This window comes from Bos taurus, chromosome 13 (assembly GCF_002263795.3).
Source record: "Bos taurus isolate L1 Dominette 01449 registration number 42190680 breed Hereford chromosome 13, ARS-UCD2.0, whole genome shotgun sequence".
In the NCBI taxonomy this organism is placed as follows: domain Eukaryota; kingdom Metazoa; phylum Chordata; class Mammalia; order Artiodactyla; family Bovidae; genus Bos; species Bos taurus.
In genome coordinates this window covers 70,167,812-70,183,261 of record NC_037340.1, presented here as the reverse complement: position 1 = coordinate 70,183,261, position 15,450 = coordinate 70,167,812, and the positions used below count along the sequence as shown (strand labels likewise).

General features: G+C 43.9%; 1 protein-coding gene across 9 annotated transcripts in view; it reads left to right on the top strand.

The window, feature by feature from the left end:
• The window catches only part of CHD6 (chromodomain helicase DNA binding protein 6), a 201,382-nt gene that overhangs the window by 48,997 nt on the left and 136,935 nt on the right, over positions 1 to 15,450 (top strand). For 8 of the 9 annotated variants that reach the window (XM_025000625.2, XM_059892619.1, XM_059892620.1 and 5 more), the window contains one exon: positions 6,367 to 6,423. In XM_025000625.2, coding sequence (XP_024856393.1) covers positions 6,391 to 6,423 — 33 coding nt within the window. In that variant the 5' untranslated portion in view covers positions 6,367 to 6,390. The other variant, XM_025000628.2, reaches the window with a different exon arrangement.

The window sequence follows — 15,450 nt, the reverse complement described above, 5'->3', positions numbered from 1 at the left end:
AGAACAGTTGGTTGAATGGTGGAAGGTAAAGTCAGAGCAGCAGACACGGACTAGAGGCTGGATCCCTTATGCAGGGCTCTGTGCTGGGAAGAATGTTTTCTTTTCTGAAGACACTGCAGAGATAATGATCTGATTTGGCAGATACTTTAGGAAAACACACGCTTGGTGCAATGAGGGTAATGGTATGAGGGTGGAAGGCACTTAAGAACAGAGACACTTAGGAGGCTGGGTCAGGTGAAAAACACCCCCTACCCAAAGTGGACTGGGGAGGATCCTCGGGATTCAGGAAAGAGGAAGGAGATAAGGGAAGGGGAAGGATTTTAGGATAACTGGACTCTGGGCTGGGTGGCAGGTTGTGGGACTCTGACCTCCAGTGGGAGACATAGGAGCAGGGGTGGGTGTGTGGGTGTGTGTGTGTGTAAAGGCAGCATTAAGTTTGATTTTGGAAGAGTTGTGGGATTTGGGGGGGGATCTGTGGGATCCCTGATTGGAACTGGCCAGGATATGGATGGATAAGTCCACTTAGAGGTCAGGAGGACTTGAATTTGGAAATGTTACCCCACTCCAGTATTCTTGCCTGGAGAACCCCATGAACAGAGAAGCCTGGCGGTCTCTAGGCCACGGAGTTGCAGAGTCCGACACGACTGAGTGGTTGAGCACACACCTGATGTAGAGGTGAAGTCTGGAAGTTGAGTGGAGCGCTCAGAGCCCATGTGGAATTTATTAACACATCATTGACTCTGCCCTGTTTTAGAGTGATGTGATTAACATTGCCACGTGAAGTTGTTAGAACTTAAAGAGTATTTAGCCATGGGGACACTGACATTTAAGAGTTGGGCCTTATAATGCAAGGAGCCTATGGAGGAAGCTAAGCTTTGGAAGCCTGCAGTCAGAGGGAAAGCTGGAGAGAATGGCCTCCAGGAGACCAGTGAGATGAGAATTTTAAGAGGAGAAAATGGTCTGTAGCTTACATTGCTGCAAGAAACTCAGGATAAGGCCTTGGACTTGTTAACTAGGGAGTCATTGCCAAGAGGAGCTTTAGGGAAGTAATACGGAAGGAAGTGATGATTCAGGTGTGGGATTTGTTAGTATGGTTACTGTTCTGAGGTAGAGTTGAGCCTGTTTGCGGAGAGAAGGAAGTGATTCTTCGTGGAACACATGTTTATTGAGTCCCTGTTATGAGCCCATTGCTTTTTCAGACTCAGGAAGTACAGCATGAACAAAACAGAGCTTACACTCGTGTGTGTGCATCTCACAGGTAATAAGTTCGTAATCAACTAGACGTAATACAACGTCAGGTAGTAACAAGTGCCAGGAACAAAAGCTAAATTAGGGTGAGAGAAGAGAGGGTGGGGACAGGGGTTGGCGGGAGTAGGGGGTCAAGGAAGACTTTGGTGGCAGGTGACATCTGAGGGGAAACCGGAACGAAACGAGGAGAGACTAGCTGCAAAGTGATCCAGAGGCTGAGGTGGCTGAGAGGCAGGAGAGGATGGACCCCAAGTACTGATGGAAGGCTTAGTTGTCCTCTGGAGAGGGGGGCCACCTTGCTTCCCCTGCCCTGGAGGGAAGCCCAGGACAGGTGACACCAGAGGCTGCCAGAAGGCTTGTGTGCGTCCTGTGTCCTGATACTCTCTGAGGTTGGCGCTGTGGGGAGACAAAGGCTGACCGCACGGAGGAACTTGGGAGATGGCGCTGGGGCAGAAGTGTTGAACTGGAGAGAGAAAAAGTCATACATTTCAGAATGTTCTTAATGAACCTGCACCCATTTTTCTTAATGTAAGCTTTGCTGTGAGTGTTAAGAAGGAATGGGAATATTTATATTGTTTACTTTTTATATTATTAACAGCTAACCTTCTTGTGAAGGTAATTAAATACTGCTTTCATAAGTGAGCAGTGAAATGCATTGAGGAGTTCTCCCAGTTTTCTTGTCATTCAAAAGTTAACATACTTTTTCATCTTTATTGTTTTTGGCTGTGCTGCAAGGCATGTAGAATCTAGGCCCCCAGCCAGAGAATGAACCCGTGCCCTCCAACAGTGGAAGCGCGAAATCTCCACCACTGGGCCACCAGGGAAGCCCCAGTTACACACTTTTTTTAAATATACTTTTTTAATACACTCTCTTAAGTTTCCTGGTTTGTCCACACAGGAGTTTCAGAATATATTTGTATTATGCTTCTAATTAAATTGTGGGACTCTGAAATTACTGTTTTAATTTGCACTTTATTGAACCTAAAGGATCTATCTAATCACAACTTTTGGGTGATGTCAGCACAGCAGCAGAGGCTGTGAAACCATTTCCAGTGTTGTGCAGAAGGACCTGCTTTAGCGTATATCTCGTTCGCTATTCCTGCTGCATAAAATTCAGCTGCACAAAAAGATTAGGTAGTTTTGTGTTTTTTAAACACGTGCCATCAAAGAGGAAAAAGGTAGAGAAAACCTCAGAGAGAAAATACTAGATGGTATTTGGAGAAATAAAAGTCAATACATGCTTACTGAACACAAATCCATGCTGTTGATGCGAGCTGCTACCTTGTGAAGTGCCCACGTGCTGGTGTGTGGCAGTCCATCCAGGTACTAGAAATGATTTCACAATCACAACGCAAGGGCGGCCAAAGACCTGCTTTCGGTGAACGAGAGCAATTCTTCTTTCCTTGGCATATGGGATCTTAGTTCCCCGACCAGGGATGCAGCCTGCACCTCCTGCATTGAAAGGTGAAATCTTAACCCCTCGACCACCAGGGAGGTCCCTGAAGCAGTTACTCTCATAGCAGCCTCACTGGGACGCACTTGGATTTCACACACATTGTCTCTTTCAGGGAATGGAGTGGGTTTATCTGCATGGTGTGAAAATCCCTGAGGGTGCGGGTGTCTCGCGTGTGAACACCTGGTAAGGAATGGTGGTGAGATTTGGTTTAGGATCTTTCACCCAGCTCTTTTCCTCCAAGCCTTCTGTCTGCTGAGTAACCACAGTCAAGCCTTACTTGGGTCAGACCCACACCTTCCCAGTCTTTCTAGCTTGTGCTCATCGGCCGCCTCTGATCTTCCCAGGCCCTGTGATGACGGGGACCCAGGGAACAGTGACCTTCTGCAGTGGCCAAGCTCTGCTGTGACAGCATTTCCACACTGTCTCCCACGCCATCCCTGAGCTTCCTCTCAGCTTGACTTCCTACTGGCTGATTGCCTCGGGGTGGATTCCTGAAAGCGGAAGCTCCGCAGTCCATAGATCTAGGTGGCACATTGCCTGAGTGCTCTCAGAACGCTGTAGACGATGGACGAGCCAACAGTGACGATCAGTTGGGCCTGTTCTCCCCACTTTGCAGGCAGCGCTGGGCCCTGATCATTTGCATGCTGGTTTGTGGACCTTAATCAGAAATTGTGTTTTTTGATGTCTCTATTGCATTATACTTAATTTTTTTTCGATATATTAAAAGACTGGTTCCAAATAGGAAAAGGAGTACATCAAGGCTGTATATTGTCACCCTGCTTATTTAACTTATATGCAGAGTACATCATGAGAAACGCTGGACTGGAAGAAATACAAGCTGGAATCAAGATTGCCGGGAGAAATATCAATAACCTCAGATGTGCAGGTGACACCACCCTTATGGCAGAAAATGAAGAGGAACTCAAAAGCCTCTTGATGAAAGTGAAAGTGGAGAGTGAAAAAATTGGCTTAAAGCTCAACATTCAGAAAACGAAGATCATGGCATCCGGTCCCATCACTTCATGGGAAATACATGGGGAAACAGTGGAAACAGTGTCAGACTTTATTTTTCTGGGCTCCAAAATCAATGCAGATGGTGACTGCAGCCATGAAATTAAAAGACACTTACTCCTTGGAAGGAAAGTTATGACCAACCTAGATAGCATATTCAAAAGCAGAGACATTACTTTGCCAACAAAGGTCCGTCTAGTCAAGGCTATGGTTTTTCCTGTGGTCATGTATGGATGTGAGAGTTGCACTGTGAAGAAAGCTGAGAGCCGAAGAATTGATGCTTTTGACCTGTGGTGTTGGAGAAGACTCTTGAGAGTCCCTTGGACTGCAAGGAGATCCAACCAGTCCATTCTGAAGGAGATCAGCCCTGGGATTTCTTTGGAAGGAATGATGCTAAAGCTGAAACTCCAGTACTTTGGCCACCTCATGTGAAGAGTTGGCTCATTGGAAAAGACTCTGATGCTGGGAGGGATTGGGGGCAGGAGGAGAAGGGGACGACAGAGGATGAGATGGCTGGATGGCATCACTGACTCGATGGACGTGAGTCTGAGTGAACTCCGGGAGTTGGTGATGGACAGGGAGGCCTGGTGTGCTGTGATTCATGGGGTCGCAAAGAGTTGGACACGACTGAGCGACTGAACTGAACTGAAGGTGATTTTTCTTGGCACTAGACTTTTTCTGCATTTTGTAAGCAGTTGATTTCATTTTGTTGGGTAGAATTTTAGTTGAGTTACATGTCTGGTTATTGATAATACCCTTTTTATTAGCTAGAGTTTATTTCGCAAACTTCCTTCTTCATTGCAGAATTTGTGGCAGTTTGTGGTGGTTGAGAATGTTGGTTTTCTGGGGTCTGATAACTCAAAACTGAAAGATAAAGGAGACGGACTTTTGTGCTAACATAGTTGACCTAGAGTCAGCTCCACTGTATTGAAGTCCAGAGGGTAAGATTCTCTGAACTGCCCTGATTTCAGAGCCCTTACCTTGCCATTTCTCAGGAATTATGGTTTTCTTGAGGAAAGTTCGTTGTTTCATCAGATGTTAGTCCTCACACTGACCCTTCAGAGCACTGTTTACTGACTTGGTTTTCCCTTTTCCTGGCTTGGCCGGTTGTTCTCTGCCGCCCTCTCTTTCCCCCTTGTCTAGGGCCTGCCTGTGCCCACTTTGCCACTTGTTGCTTCCATGGATGCTGTGCTCTTTGCAAGCAGCAGTATCCTGGTAACATGGTATGCTCCTTTGAATAGAAAATGCTTCTGACTCTTGGAGGAAAAGAAAACCCTAAATTGACAGACTTTAAACTGTAGTTGTGGTTCCCACGGATGATTGAAATCCCAAGGCCTTCATTTTTCTCAGTTGCATCAAACACGCCATGAGCCCACTTAGGTGAGACTGCCTTGGATTAATCTAAAAGCTCTCTGACGCCTGCACATACCGCATTCACTTGCATGTGAGAAATAAGTGTATCATAGGGATAATCGTGCGCCTCTGGGATGGGCTCCTAGCTCTGTGGGATGTCCAGGAAATCAAGGTAAACAATGAATATGAATTGGTGTCTACATCCAGACTAGAACCGGAAGCCAAGATATATATACTATGATCTTTCCATTGTTTGTCTTTGGGGGAGGTGAGAGGGGGTGATTCAGGCAGCCCTCCATTTGGGTTTCCTAGAACAGAGGTCCTTCTGTCCCTTGGATGCCCCACAGCACTTCTGGACCTCTCAAGCCAATGGCTGTGCTGCTCAAAAGACATTTATGAGAAGCTCAGTGGCATCGTGGCTTTGTGCTTGGAGCCTGGGAATGGGTATAATAAAATGGGTGTAATAAAATCATTAGGAAATGATGGGAATGGGTATAATAAAATCATTAGGAAAAAATTATGGGATATTGAAATAGAATTTATTTTGTCAGTTTAAAATGCACATGGTTTGAAACATCAAGTAATGTAGGACAGCATATGATGAAGTGCAAGAGTGCCCTGTCCTGTCTCATACCAGCTCCTCTCTCCTTCAGAAAAACCAGTTTTAACTCTTTCAGCTCTTTCTCTTTTAAAAATATTTATTTATTTATTTGGCTGCACTAGGTTTTAATTGTGGCACATGGAGTCTAGTTCCTTGACTAGGAATCGAACCTGGGCCCCCTGCACTGGAAGCATGGAGTCTTAACCTTTGGACCGCCAGGGAAGTCCTTTAACTCTTTTTTATTGTGCATATTTCTATTTCCTGATATATCAGTTATGGATATTATTTACTAATTCCCCCCCCCCAAATGAGGGCTTTGCTTATTAGTTCTAGCCCCTCTCCACCCCTCCACACCCCCCAGATATACTCATGGCATCATTTTCAGTTCCTCTTTTAGTTCCCTTTGTGATTTAATGCGCCAGCATCTCTTATAGCTTGTTTTATCTATGAAGACAGTATTTTTTTGACTCTGCTGCATCTAGAGCAAAAAATGAGGGCTCAGGATAGGAGTAAGTAGGCTTAGGCCAGTGCACAGGGCTCTCAGGAGTGTCAGGCTGGAAGATTGCTAATCGTAAATGTTCTGGGGAAGTAATCCTCCATTCTCTGTTTTCCTCATGGGCCACAGCTAATCTTGAGATAATCTGAAATGTTTTATTATGGATTTTAACATAATTTTTGCCTTTTTTATGTTTTACAGAAATAAAATAATTGCCTTTAATAGATGATAATGAAAATACAGAAGAAAGAGAAGCAGGTAAGAGATCACCTATCTTTTACGTGAGTGAATCCAGCTCACACTGGTGCTTTTCTTTTTTTTTAAACAAGAGGAGATGCCGGCAGTTGTGGCTTCTCTCTCAGCCTCTGGTGGTTACCCTGATTCCTGTGTTTTCCATTCTCCACATGGTAACTGAGAGCTCTGTCCTGAAGGACTTAATATATAGATTTGTACTGTGCTCAGGTCAGCTCCATATAGGAATAAATGTAATGAAGACTGTAAATCAGAATATGACTCAAAATTGGTTATGTGAAAAAGAGATGTTTCCCCCCCCTTTCCCGCCCCCAGGAATAGCTTACCAAGTTTTTATAAAGAGAGAAGTGCTCACTTCTTTATAGTTTACATATTTATTATTTTCGACGTTCAGTTAAACTGAAAGCATTTTCTCACAGACCTCCTGTTTATCACGATCTGCAGAAGTTTTCTCCTGCAGAAAATAGTGAACCTCTCAACTATTCAGCCCCGTTTGGTTTCCTGGAGAGGAGGGGTGTTGATAAAACATGTGGCCTGTGTTTCCCATCCTGCTAAGATCTTTTTCCTCAGTTGGTATTATAGTTCTGTGTTCTAGGTGGTTCCCTATTCAGAGCAACCCACAGACCTAAACCAGTGAGGCCCAGGGAGGTGAGATGAGGGGACCAGGCTTGATCTCCTGGAATTGGGCTGGTTTTCCTTGTACAGAATTGATGACAGCCTGGTAACCGGGGAGGTCTGAGTCTCTGCTCTTCAGCTGGAACCCGTGCACAGAGGTTGAGTGGGACCACCTACTTCCCTCTCCGCTTCTACAGAGCACTCAGCAGTCACATACAGGGCGGTCTAGGGATGGTTCCAAGGACGACCCTCTGTTCTGTCTCCAGCAGAGAGGTCCTTGTGAGACCAAACTAAAACAGCCTGTTCTAGGAAATAATTGACTCATCTGCTGTCTAAAGGCTGTCTACACTCCCGATTTCTTCCTGTCCTAGCTCTTTAGAGTCAAAAGTTAGCAGACAAACACTGCAGAACATGCAGTTCCATCTGCCAGAATTTTCTGCTATGGATATACTCAGACAAGTGTGCAAAACTGCGTGTACGGCTTCATGGCTGCTTTGTTTATAAGAGCAAAAATGGAAAAGAACTTACACGTTCATTAAAAAGGGGACTACAGGAAGGCTTCATTTTACTGTCACAGATACTACTTTTTTTTTTTTTTTTTTAATGGAAGGTTTGTGGCACCCCTGCCTTGAGCAAGTCTAACAGGGCCATTTTCCCAATAGCATTTGCTCATTTCACGTCTCGGTGTCACCTTTTGGTAATTCTGTCAATATTTCAGACCTTTTCATTGCTATTTTATTTGTTACGGTGATCTGAGATCCGTGATCTCTGGTGTTACTGTTGTAATGGTTTTGGGGTGCCAGGAACTGCACCCCTGTGAGACACAGAACTTCATGGATAAATGTGTGTGTGCTCACTGCTCCGCTGACTGGCTGTTCCTCCACCGTTCACCTTCTCTGGCTTCTGAGCCCAAGAAACAGCCGTTCCTCAAGACACAGCAATATGGAAATTAGGCCACGTAATAACCCTACAATGGCCTCTAGGTGTTCGGGTGAAAGGAAGAGTTGCTTGGCTTTCATTTTCAATCAAAAGCTAAAGGTGATTAAGTTTAGTGAAGAAGGCACATGGGAAGTAGAGACAGGCTAAAGTCAAGGCCTCTTGTGCTTAAGTTAGCCAAGCTGTGAATGTAAAGGAAGAGTTCTTGAAGGAAATTAAAGGTACCACTCCAGTGAACACATCAATGATGAGAGCGCACAGCAGGCTTATAACTGATGTGGAGGAAGTTTTAGTGGTCTAGGTGGAAGGTCAAGCAAACCACAGCATTCCCCTGAGTCAGAGCCTCGTCCACAGCAAAGCCCTAACTCTCTTCAATTCTGTGAAGGCTGACAGAGGTGAGGCAAGTGCCCAAGAAAAGTATAAAGCTAGCAGAGGTTGGCTTATGAGGTTTAAGGAGAAAAGCCATCTCCATAAATAAGAATGCAAGGTGAAGCAGCAAGTGCAGATGTAGAAGCTGCAGCAGGTTATGCAGAAGATCTAGTGCATGTGATCCGTGAAGGTGACTACGCTACACAACAGATTTTCAGTTTAGACAAAACAGCCTTCATTGGAAGAAGATGCCATTTAGGACTTTGATTGCTAGAGAGGAGAAGTCAGTGCCTGTCTTCAAAGCTTCAAAAGACAGGCTGACCCTCTTGTTAGGGGCTAATTGAGCTGGTGACTTGAAGTTGAACCAGTGCTCATGTGCCATCCTGAAACTACTAGGGCCCTTAAAAATTGAGCTAAATCTCCTCTGCCTGTAGTCTCTAAACGAAAATTAGAGCCTGGATGATAGCACGTGTTTACAGCATCATTTACTGTTGAGTCCTGCTGCTCAGAAAAAAATGACTGCTCATTGACAGCGCCCATGGTCACTCAAGAGCTCTGGTGGAGTTGTACTGCAAGATTAATTGTGTTTTCATGTCTGCTAACACAGCATCCATTCTGCAGCCTTTGGATCAAGAAGTAATTTGACTTTCAAATCTTACTATTTAGGACATGTATTTTGTAAGGCCATAGCTTCTATCTATAGTGATTCCTCTGATGGATCTGGACAAAGAAAATTGAAAGCCTTCTGGAAAGGATTCACCATTCTAGATGCTGTGAAGAACATTTGTGATTCACAGGAAGAGGTCAAAATGTCAACATTAACAGGGATTTAGGAGAACTTGATTCCAACCTTCATGGGTGACTTTGAGGGGTTCAAGACTTCAGTGGAAGAAATAACTGTAACTGGTGGAGAACTAGAAGTGGAGCCTGAAGATGGGACTAAATTGCTGCAATCTCACGATAAAACTGAACAAATCAGGAGTTGCTTCTTATGATGAGCAAAGAAAGTGATTTCTTGAGGTGGAAACTGGTCCTGGTGAAGAAGGTTTGACGATTGTTGAAATGGCAACAAAGGATTTAGAATATTGCACGAACTTAGTTGATAAAACAGCAGCAGGGCTTGAGAGGATTGATTCCAATTTTAAAAGTTGTACTGTGGGTAAAACACTGCCAGACAGCACTGCAGGTACAGAAGACTGTGAAGGGAAGACTCCATCGACGTGGTAAGCCTCACTGTTGCCTTATATTAGTAAACTGCCACAGCCACCCCAGTCAGTCAACAGCATCAACATCGAGGCAAGACCCTTTATCAGCAAAAAGAACATGACTTGCTGAAGGCTCAGGTGATGGTTAGCACTTTTTTTAGCAATAAAATGTTTTTAAATTAATGCTATTGCATATTATTTTAATAGACTTCAGTATGCTGTTAACATAACTTTTATATGCACTAGGAAGCCAAAAACTCTGTGTGATTCACTTCACTATGATACTTGTTTTATGTGGTGGTCTGGAACTGATCCTGCAGTATCTGTGAGGTAGGTCTGTGTTTACATTATAGCCAGGGCCAGTGGAATATTATGCTGCTGTTCAAAAGAACATATTACTTGAAGAGAACCCCAAACCCTCAAACTATTGTCATTTATGATACATGGACAGATTTATAATTCTTTTATAAAACAATCTGCATATTTAATTTTTTAAACACTATTTAAAGTAAGCTTTCATGTCAGTAAAAAACAGTTCAGTTCAGTCGCTCAGTCTTTGTGACCCTGTGGACTGCAGCACGCCAAGTTTCCTTGTCTGTCACGAGCTCCCGGAACTTGCTTAGTCTCATGTCCGTCAAGTCGGTGATGCCATCCAACCATCTCATCCTCTGTCGTCCCCTTCTCCTCCTGCTGTCAATCTTCCCCAGCATCAGGGTCTTTCCAGTGAGTCAGTTCTTCACATCAGGTGGCCAAAACAAACAAAAAAAACGTTCTTTATCAAAATTATTCCAACATGAATTTTCAAAGTCACATTAAGACCTTTGATATGTCAGCTGGCTATTACGTAGCTTCAGTGAGATGGGTTTTCATTTAGACCTCATAGTCAGTGTTGAGGCATAGTGCAGGGTTCTTACTTAGAAGTTAGGTGGGGTAGAGAAGAAAGTTAATTAAGTGGAGCAGTTGCTGCTGCTTCTCTTCCAGGTACTGGTGATAGTCCATACAGATGCCTGAACTGCAAGATGCTGCCAAGCATGAAAATAAAAAAAACCTTCCCACCAAAGCAATCCACAGGCTCGCAAACTGGTCTTTGGACATACCTTAGCATATTTTTACTTTTGTTACTGCCCTAATTCATTTTGTGCTCTGAAACATATACTTGAGAGGTCAGAGCAAAGTGACTGTACAGGAACACTGACTGCATGAGGTATGATAGGCGAGACTAAGATGATGGAGCCTGAAGAAGGGATGATTTAGAAGGATCTTGTGGAGAAGAGGTTAACTGTATCTGTCTGTCTCGTCTGAGGATGAGTATGGACACATGTGGAGAGTTACAGGTGAGCAGGGGATAGCTCCAGCTGAAGAAGACCGTCCTGAGAAGTTGAGCTGCTCAGCAGTGTCCTGTGCCTTGTGGGCAGTAAGCTCCCTGCCTCTGGAGAGGCTGGAGAGCCGTTTGCTTGGGTGTCAGAGGCCAGGAGATGGGAGCCTGGGCTAGATGGCCTCCGAGGTCCATCCTCACTAGAATCCTAGGGTTTACCGTGTATGGTATTTATCTGTTGGTACCAAAATAAAAAGTATTTTAAACAGATACAATTTTTAATTAAAATATATAATTATATATTACATAGTGGTTCTTTCAGCTCATGTTACCGATGTCACTCAGTATGTCACTAGCTGAGACAGACACAAAGGAACTTTTTAAAAACAGAAATAAGCTGCTGAGTTTTAAATTCTACGAATAAGTGACGCTGAACCTATTTACATGTAGGAAACCCTGGAAGAAAGACTACCACGTTTCAACAGCGAATAGCATTGCCTCGTCTCCTTTCCTGGCCAGAGGAGTCTGGGGAGCTCTGGTAACGAGGCCTTGGGCCAACATCAAAGTGGCGACAAAAGATCTAGGATCTGTGACATTTGACAAGTGTGGATATAGCTGCAGAGAATTGCCTTCCTCTGTTTAACTGGGATCCGCTCTCGGGAAAAACTAGCCCAAAGCTGGTATTCTGAGCATTATGAAGGGAAGCAGAAGTAACAGCAGTGAACTTCTTTCCACTGTTGATACAGTTTATAGTCTTCTCATTAACTCACTGTCTGGTTTCTTAATTAGCTCATCCTTTTACCACTGATACAGTTTTGGAGAAATCTTGGAAGTTTGGAGAAACTATATAACACTTAGTGACCAAAGATCAAAAGTTCTCATTTGTGGAGGTAAAAGGAAATGCAGTACCCAGTGCTAACAAGATACATCCTTAGGATGGTGGTTGCAGGCCTTCTGGTAGCTGTCAACCCTTATCTTGGGGTCCTTTTGGGTAGTTTTCAAGTCTGAGGTCACTTATTTAATCTTCAGCGTTCTGCTAGATTGATTGATTCTTCATGTATTCTCCCATTCTGTTCTGGGAAACAAATGGATTTGTAGAGAGATGGATAGAAGAGGAAAGGGTTAACGGTTTTCTGGGGAAAGGTTAGGGAGATACAGTGGTGCTGGGCAGTGGATGATGGAGATAAAGTAGAGGTGCTTAGAAAGTGAAAGTGAAGTCGCTCAGTCGTGTCCGACTCTTTGCGACCCCATGGACTGTAGCCTACCATGCTCCTCCATCCATGGGATTTTCCAGGCAAGAGTACTGGAGTGGGGTGCCATTTCCTTCTCCAGAGAATCTTCCCAACCCAGGGATCGAACCTGGGTCTCCCGCATTGTAGTCAGATGTTTTACCATCTGAGCCACCAGGGAAGGCTGAGGTGCTTAGAGAGTCTTGCTAATTCTGATTCTAAGTTTGGTGTATCCACAGCATGAGGCAGCATCGTGAAGGAGTCAAGAGCAGTGGCTCTTAAAACCAAGCATCAAATCTGATCTCAAATGGCAAGTCTACTGCTCATGAGCTGTGTGACTTTGGGCGAGTTATTAACCTCTCTGAGCTTCTCTAGAAAATGAAGTTGTAGTTGGAACCATAATATACTTCCTCTTAGAGCTGTTTAAAGACATAATCTGTTCAAGAATACTGAGTCCTTAGTAAAATCAGGTATTATTATGATCATTGCTGGCGTCTATTTTGTCCTTCAGATATCAAAACAGTGCTGAATACTCGGAGTAGCTGTGACTAGGGTGTATGAAAAGCACCATTCCTGTCCGCACATGCAGTGTTCCTGACTCTAGGCCCCGGTCTTTCTGGGCTTTGGTGTGTGGCAGTGCAGTTGGCCAGGGTTTGCTGAAGTTCTGGGCTCAGAGGCCCTGGGAGCCCAAGCCTACAGTGAAATTCCAAATGGGCCAGGAAGAAAAAGGAAGGAAATTAGTCTTATTTTTCTGTATTTGTTGACCTACTTAGTTTAGAAGATGCCACAAAAACATTCTAGAAGAGGCTTCCCCTAGCCTTGGATGAAGCAAACATCATTCTTCTTTGACAGATTTAGAGAACTGAATCACTTTGAACTTTTGGTTTTTCCATTAGGGCCATAGTTGTTTGAAAATAAAACTCGTAGTTTCTAGAAACAACACTTGTTAACAAATAGGCACTTATCAAATAATTTCCCTCTCTCTTGCTCTTTTCTTCTTAGCATCTACATTTGATAATCTGCCTGCTCCCTCGCCCCATTTTTGTTACTGCCTGGAATTGACAAGGTTTAAGTTGACTTCGCCTAAAGATATATTTAGAGATGTTGACTTTCTAAGATTCCTGGAACATTGTAAGATAAAAACCCAACACCACCCTGTACCCTGTTTTAATGTGGAAATAGAGATGGGGACCGGGAATGACCAGGTTCAAGGGTTTTGGGGTGGATGTGTTTTGTAGAAATGACATCACCAGATGTGTTGATCACTCTTCAGTTCTTAGCTTACCTGCTCCTCAGCAGCATTTGACACCTGTGAGCATCTGTCATAAAATGCGCTCATCCTTGGGTATCTGTGAAGCCGCACTTTCTTGCCCTTTTCCCCACTACATCACTGACCTGATGATGCTCCTTCCCACATGATGTGTAGGTTCTTCCCCCTCTGGGAACCGTAAGCATTGGTGTTCCTCAGGTTAGGCCCTGTTCCCTCTTCTCTCTCTACCCATTCTTCCTGGGCAGTCCAATGTACTCTTCTGGACATTTCCCTTGGAAAGTATATCCAAGAGCCTCCTGGACACCTTCGTCTACCTTACATACCTAAGGTTTCCACCTTAGATCCCTGAAACTGAGCTCTTCCCCTGGCGCTGACCAGCTGTGACTGTGGTAGAAGAGACACAGGATTGGAATGGCTGCTTTACCGCCCAGAGCACAGGACTCTTAGGTGCAGAAGGATTGAACATGCTGAATGCAGGGGTAAAACACAGAACACAAAGGGGACACACACACACACACTCTCTCTCTCTCTCTCTGTGACACGTACACACCCACTCACTCACTCTGTTTCTCTGATACTCTCTCTCCTCAGATGAATATGCTGAATGCAGGGAAAAAACTCAACACAGAGGGGACACACACACACACACACACACTCACTGACATTCTCCCTCCTCAGATGAGTCTTGCCATCTCAGCACAAATGTTTGTGCTGAATGATGAGCGTCCCAGTGCAACTGCAGTATAAAAAGGCAAGGATATGTGGGGTTTTCTGTCTTTACTGTATTCCACAGTCAGGTAACTATGAGAAATACTCTTTCAGATGAAAGAGAAGGCAAAAATATAAGACAATTCTAATTTTAATTGGGAAGTAGGTTTGCCACCTGAAATGTCCACAGACCCTTTGTTATTTGGACTTAAAAAAGACAGGTCTCAAACTTAGTTAAGCTTTTCTGCTTAATTTTATATTTAACTGATTTCTTTAGATTAAGTAAGTCTGCACATAGAGCATGGGCTTCCCTGGTGGCTCGGTGGTAAAGACTCCTACCTGCCAGTGCAGGAGACGCGGGTTCGATCCCTGGGTGGGGAAGATCTCCTGGAGAAGGAAATGGCAACCCACTCCAGTATTCTTGCCTGGAAAATCCTGTGGACGGAGCAGCCTGGTACACTGCAGTCCATGGGGTCACACAGAACACCTTCTCTCTGGGGAATGTGGGCGGCCCTGAAGCAGACTGACAGCAGGGCCCCACGGGGCCGCTCAGCACCGGGTGGAAGCCGGAGGAAGTGCTTTTGGGTGAAGGGTGTGTGGGGGCCTGCCCGGCCCCAGTGAAGAGGGCACCATGCCCTGCGCCCAGTCACATGTCATCGTGAGCTGGCACCTCTCGTAGTCTCCCTTCGATTCCTGAAGCGTGATGACTTGGAGGAGCATGAATTGTCTGGCAAACAGTTTTTCCTGTTTAGCATTCAAGTCTTTAAAATTTTTCTGCTAAACATCCATGTGAAAAGTTTATCTGTGCAAATATCATGAAAGTATTATTCTCATTATTGAAAATCTAGATGTCTATGTATTAAAAAAGAAAAAAAATTTACACAGCCTCAAATGACTGTTCACATTTTGTTTATTTTCTTTCTTCTGTACACAGGTATTGTCATTTTTGCTTTCATGTACAATTTTGTAAACTTTTTTCTTTTTCTCAAATTGAAAATACTCATTTCACCCAATAACCACATGACTGAGTTTTACTATAAGCCACAAAAATATTGGGGAACACCACAAAGTCACTGTCTTATAAAGCTTCTAATCATGGGAAACAATTAAAGACAAACAGGTAATAACTTGGAGAAAGTTTTGGAAAAAAGAAGTGAAACTTGCCCACAGTCTTATCTCCCAAACATAATGATGGTATGTATCCTAAAATGTATTTTAAAAAGCTAGTGGTGATGTCTTATTTTAAAAAATTAGATTTTATGTATATATATATATATATATGTTTTTATTTTCCCACATGTTGTCAGCTAAAACTTTAAATGTCAGCTAAAAAACTTTAACTTTTAAACTTTAAATTTTTAAATGTCAGCTAAAACTTTGTTTAAT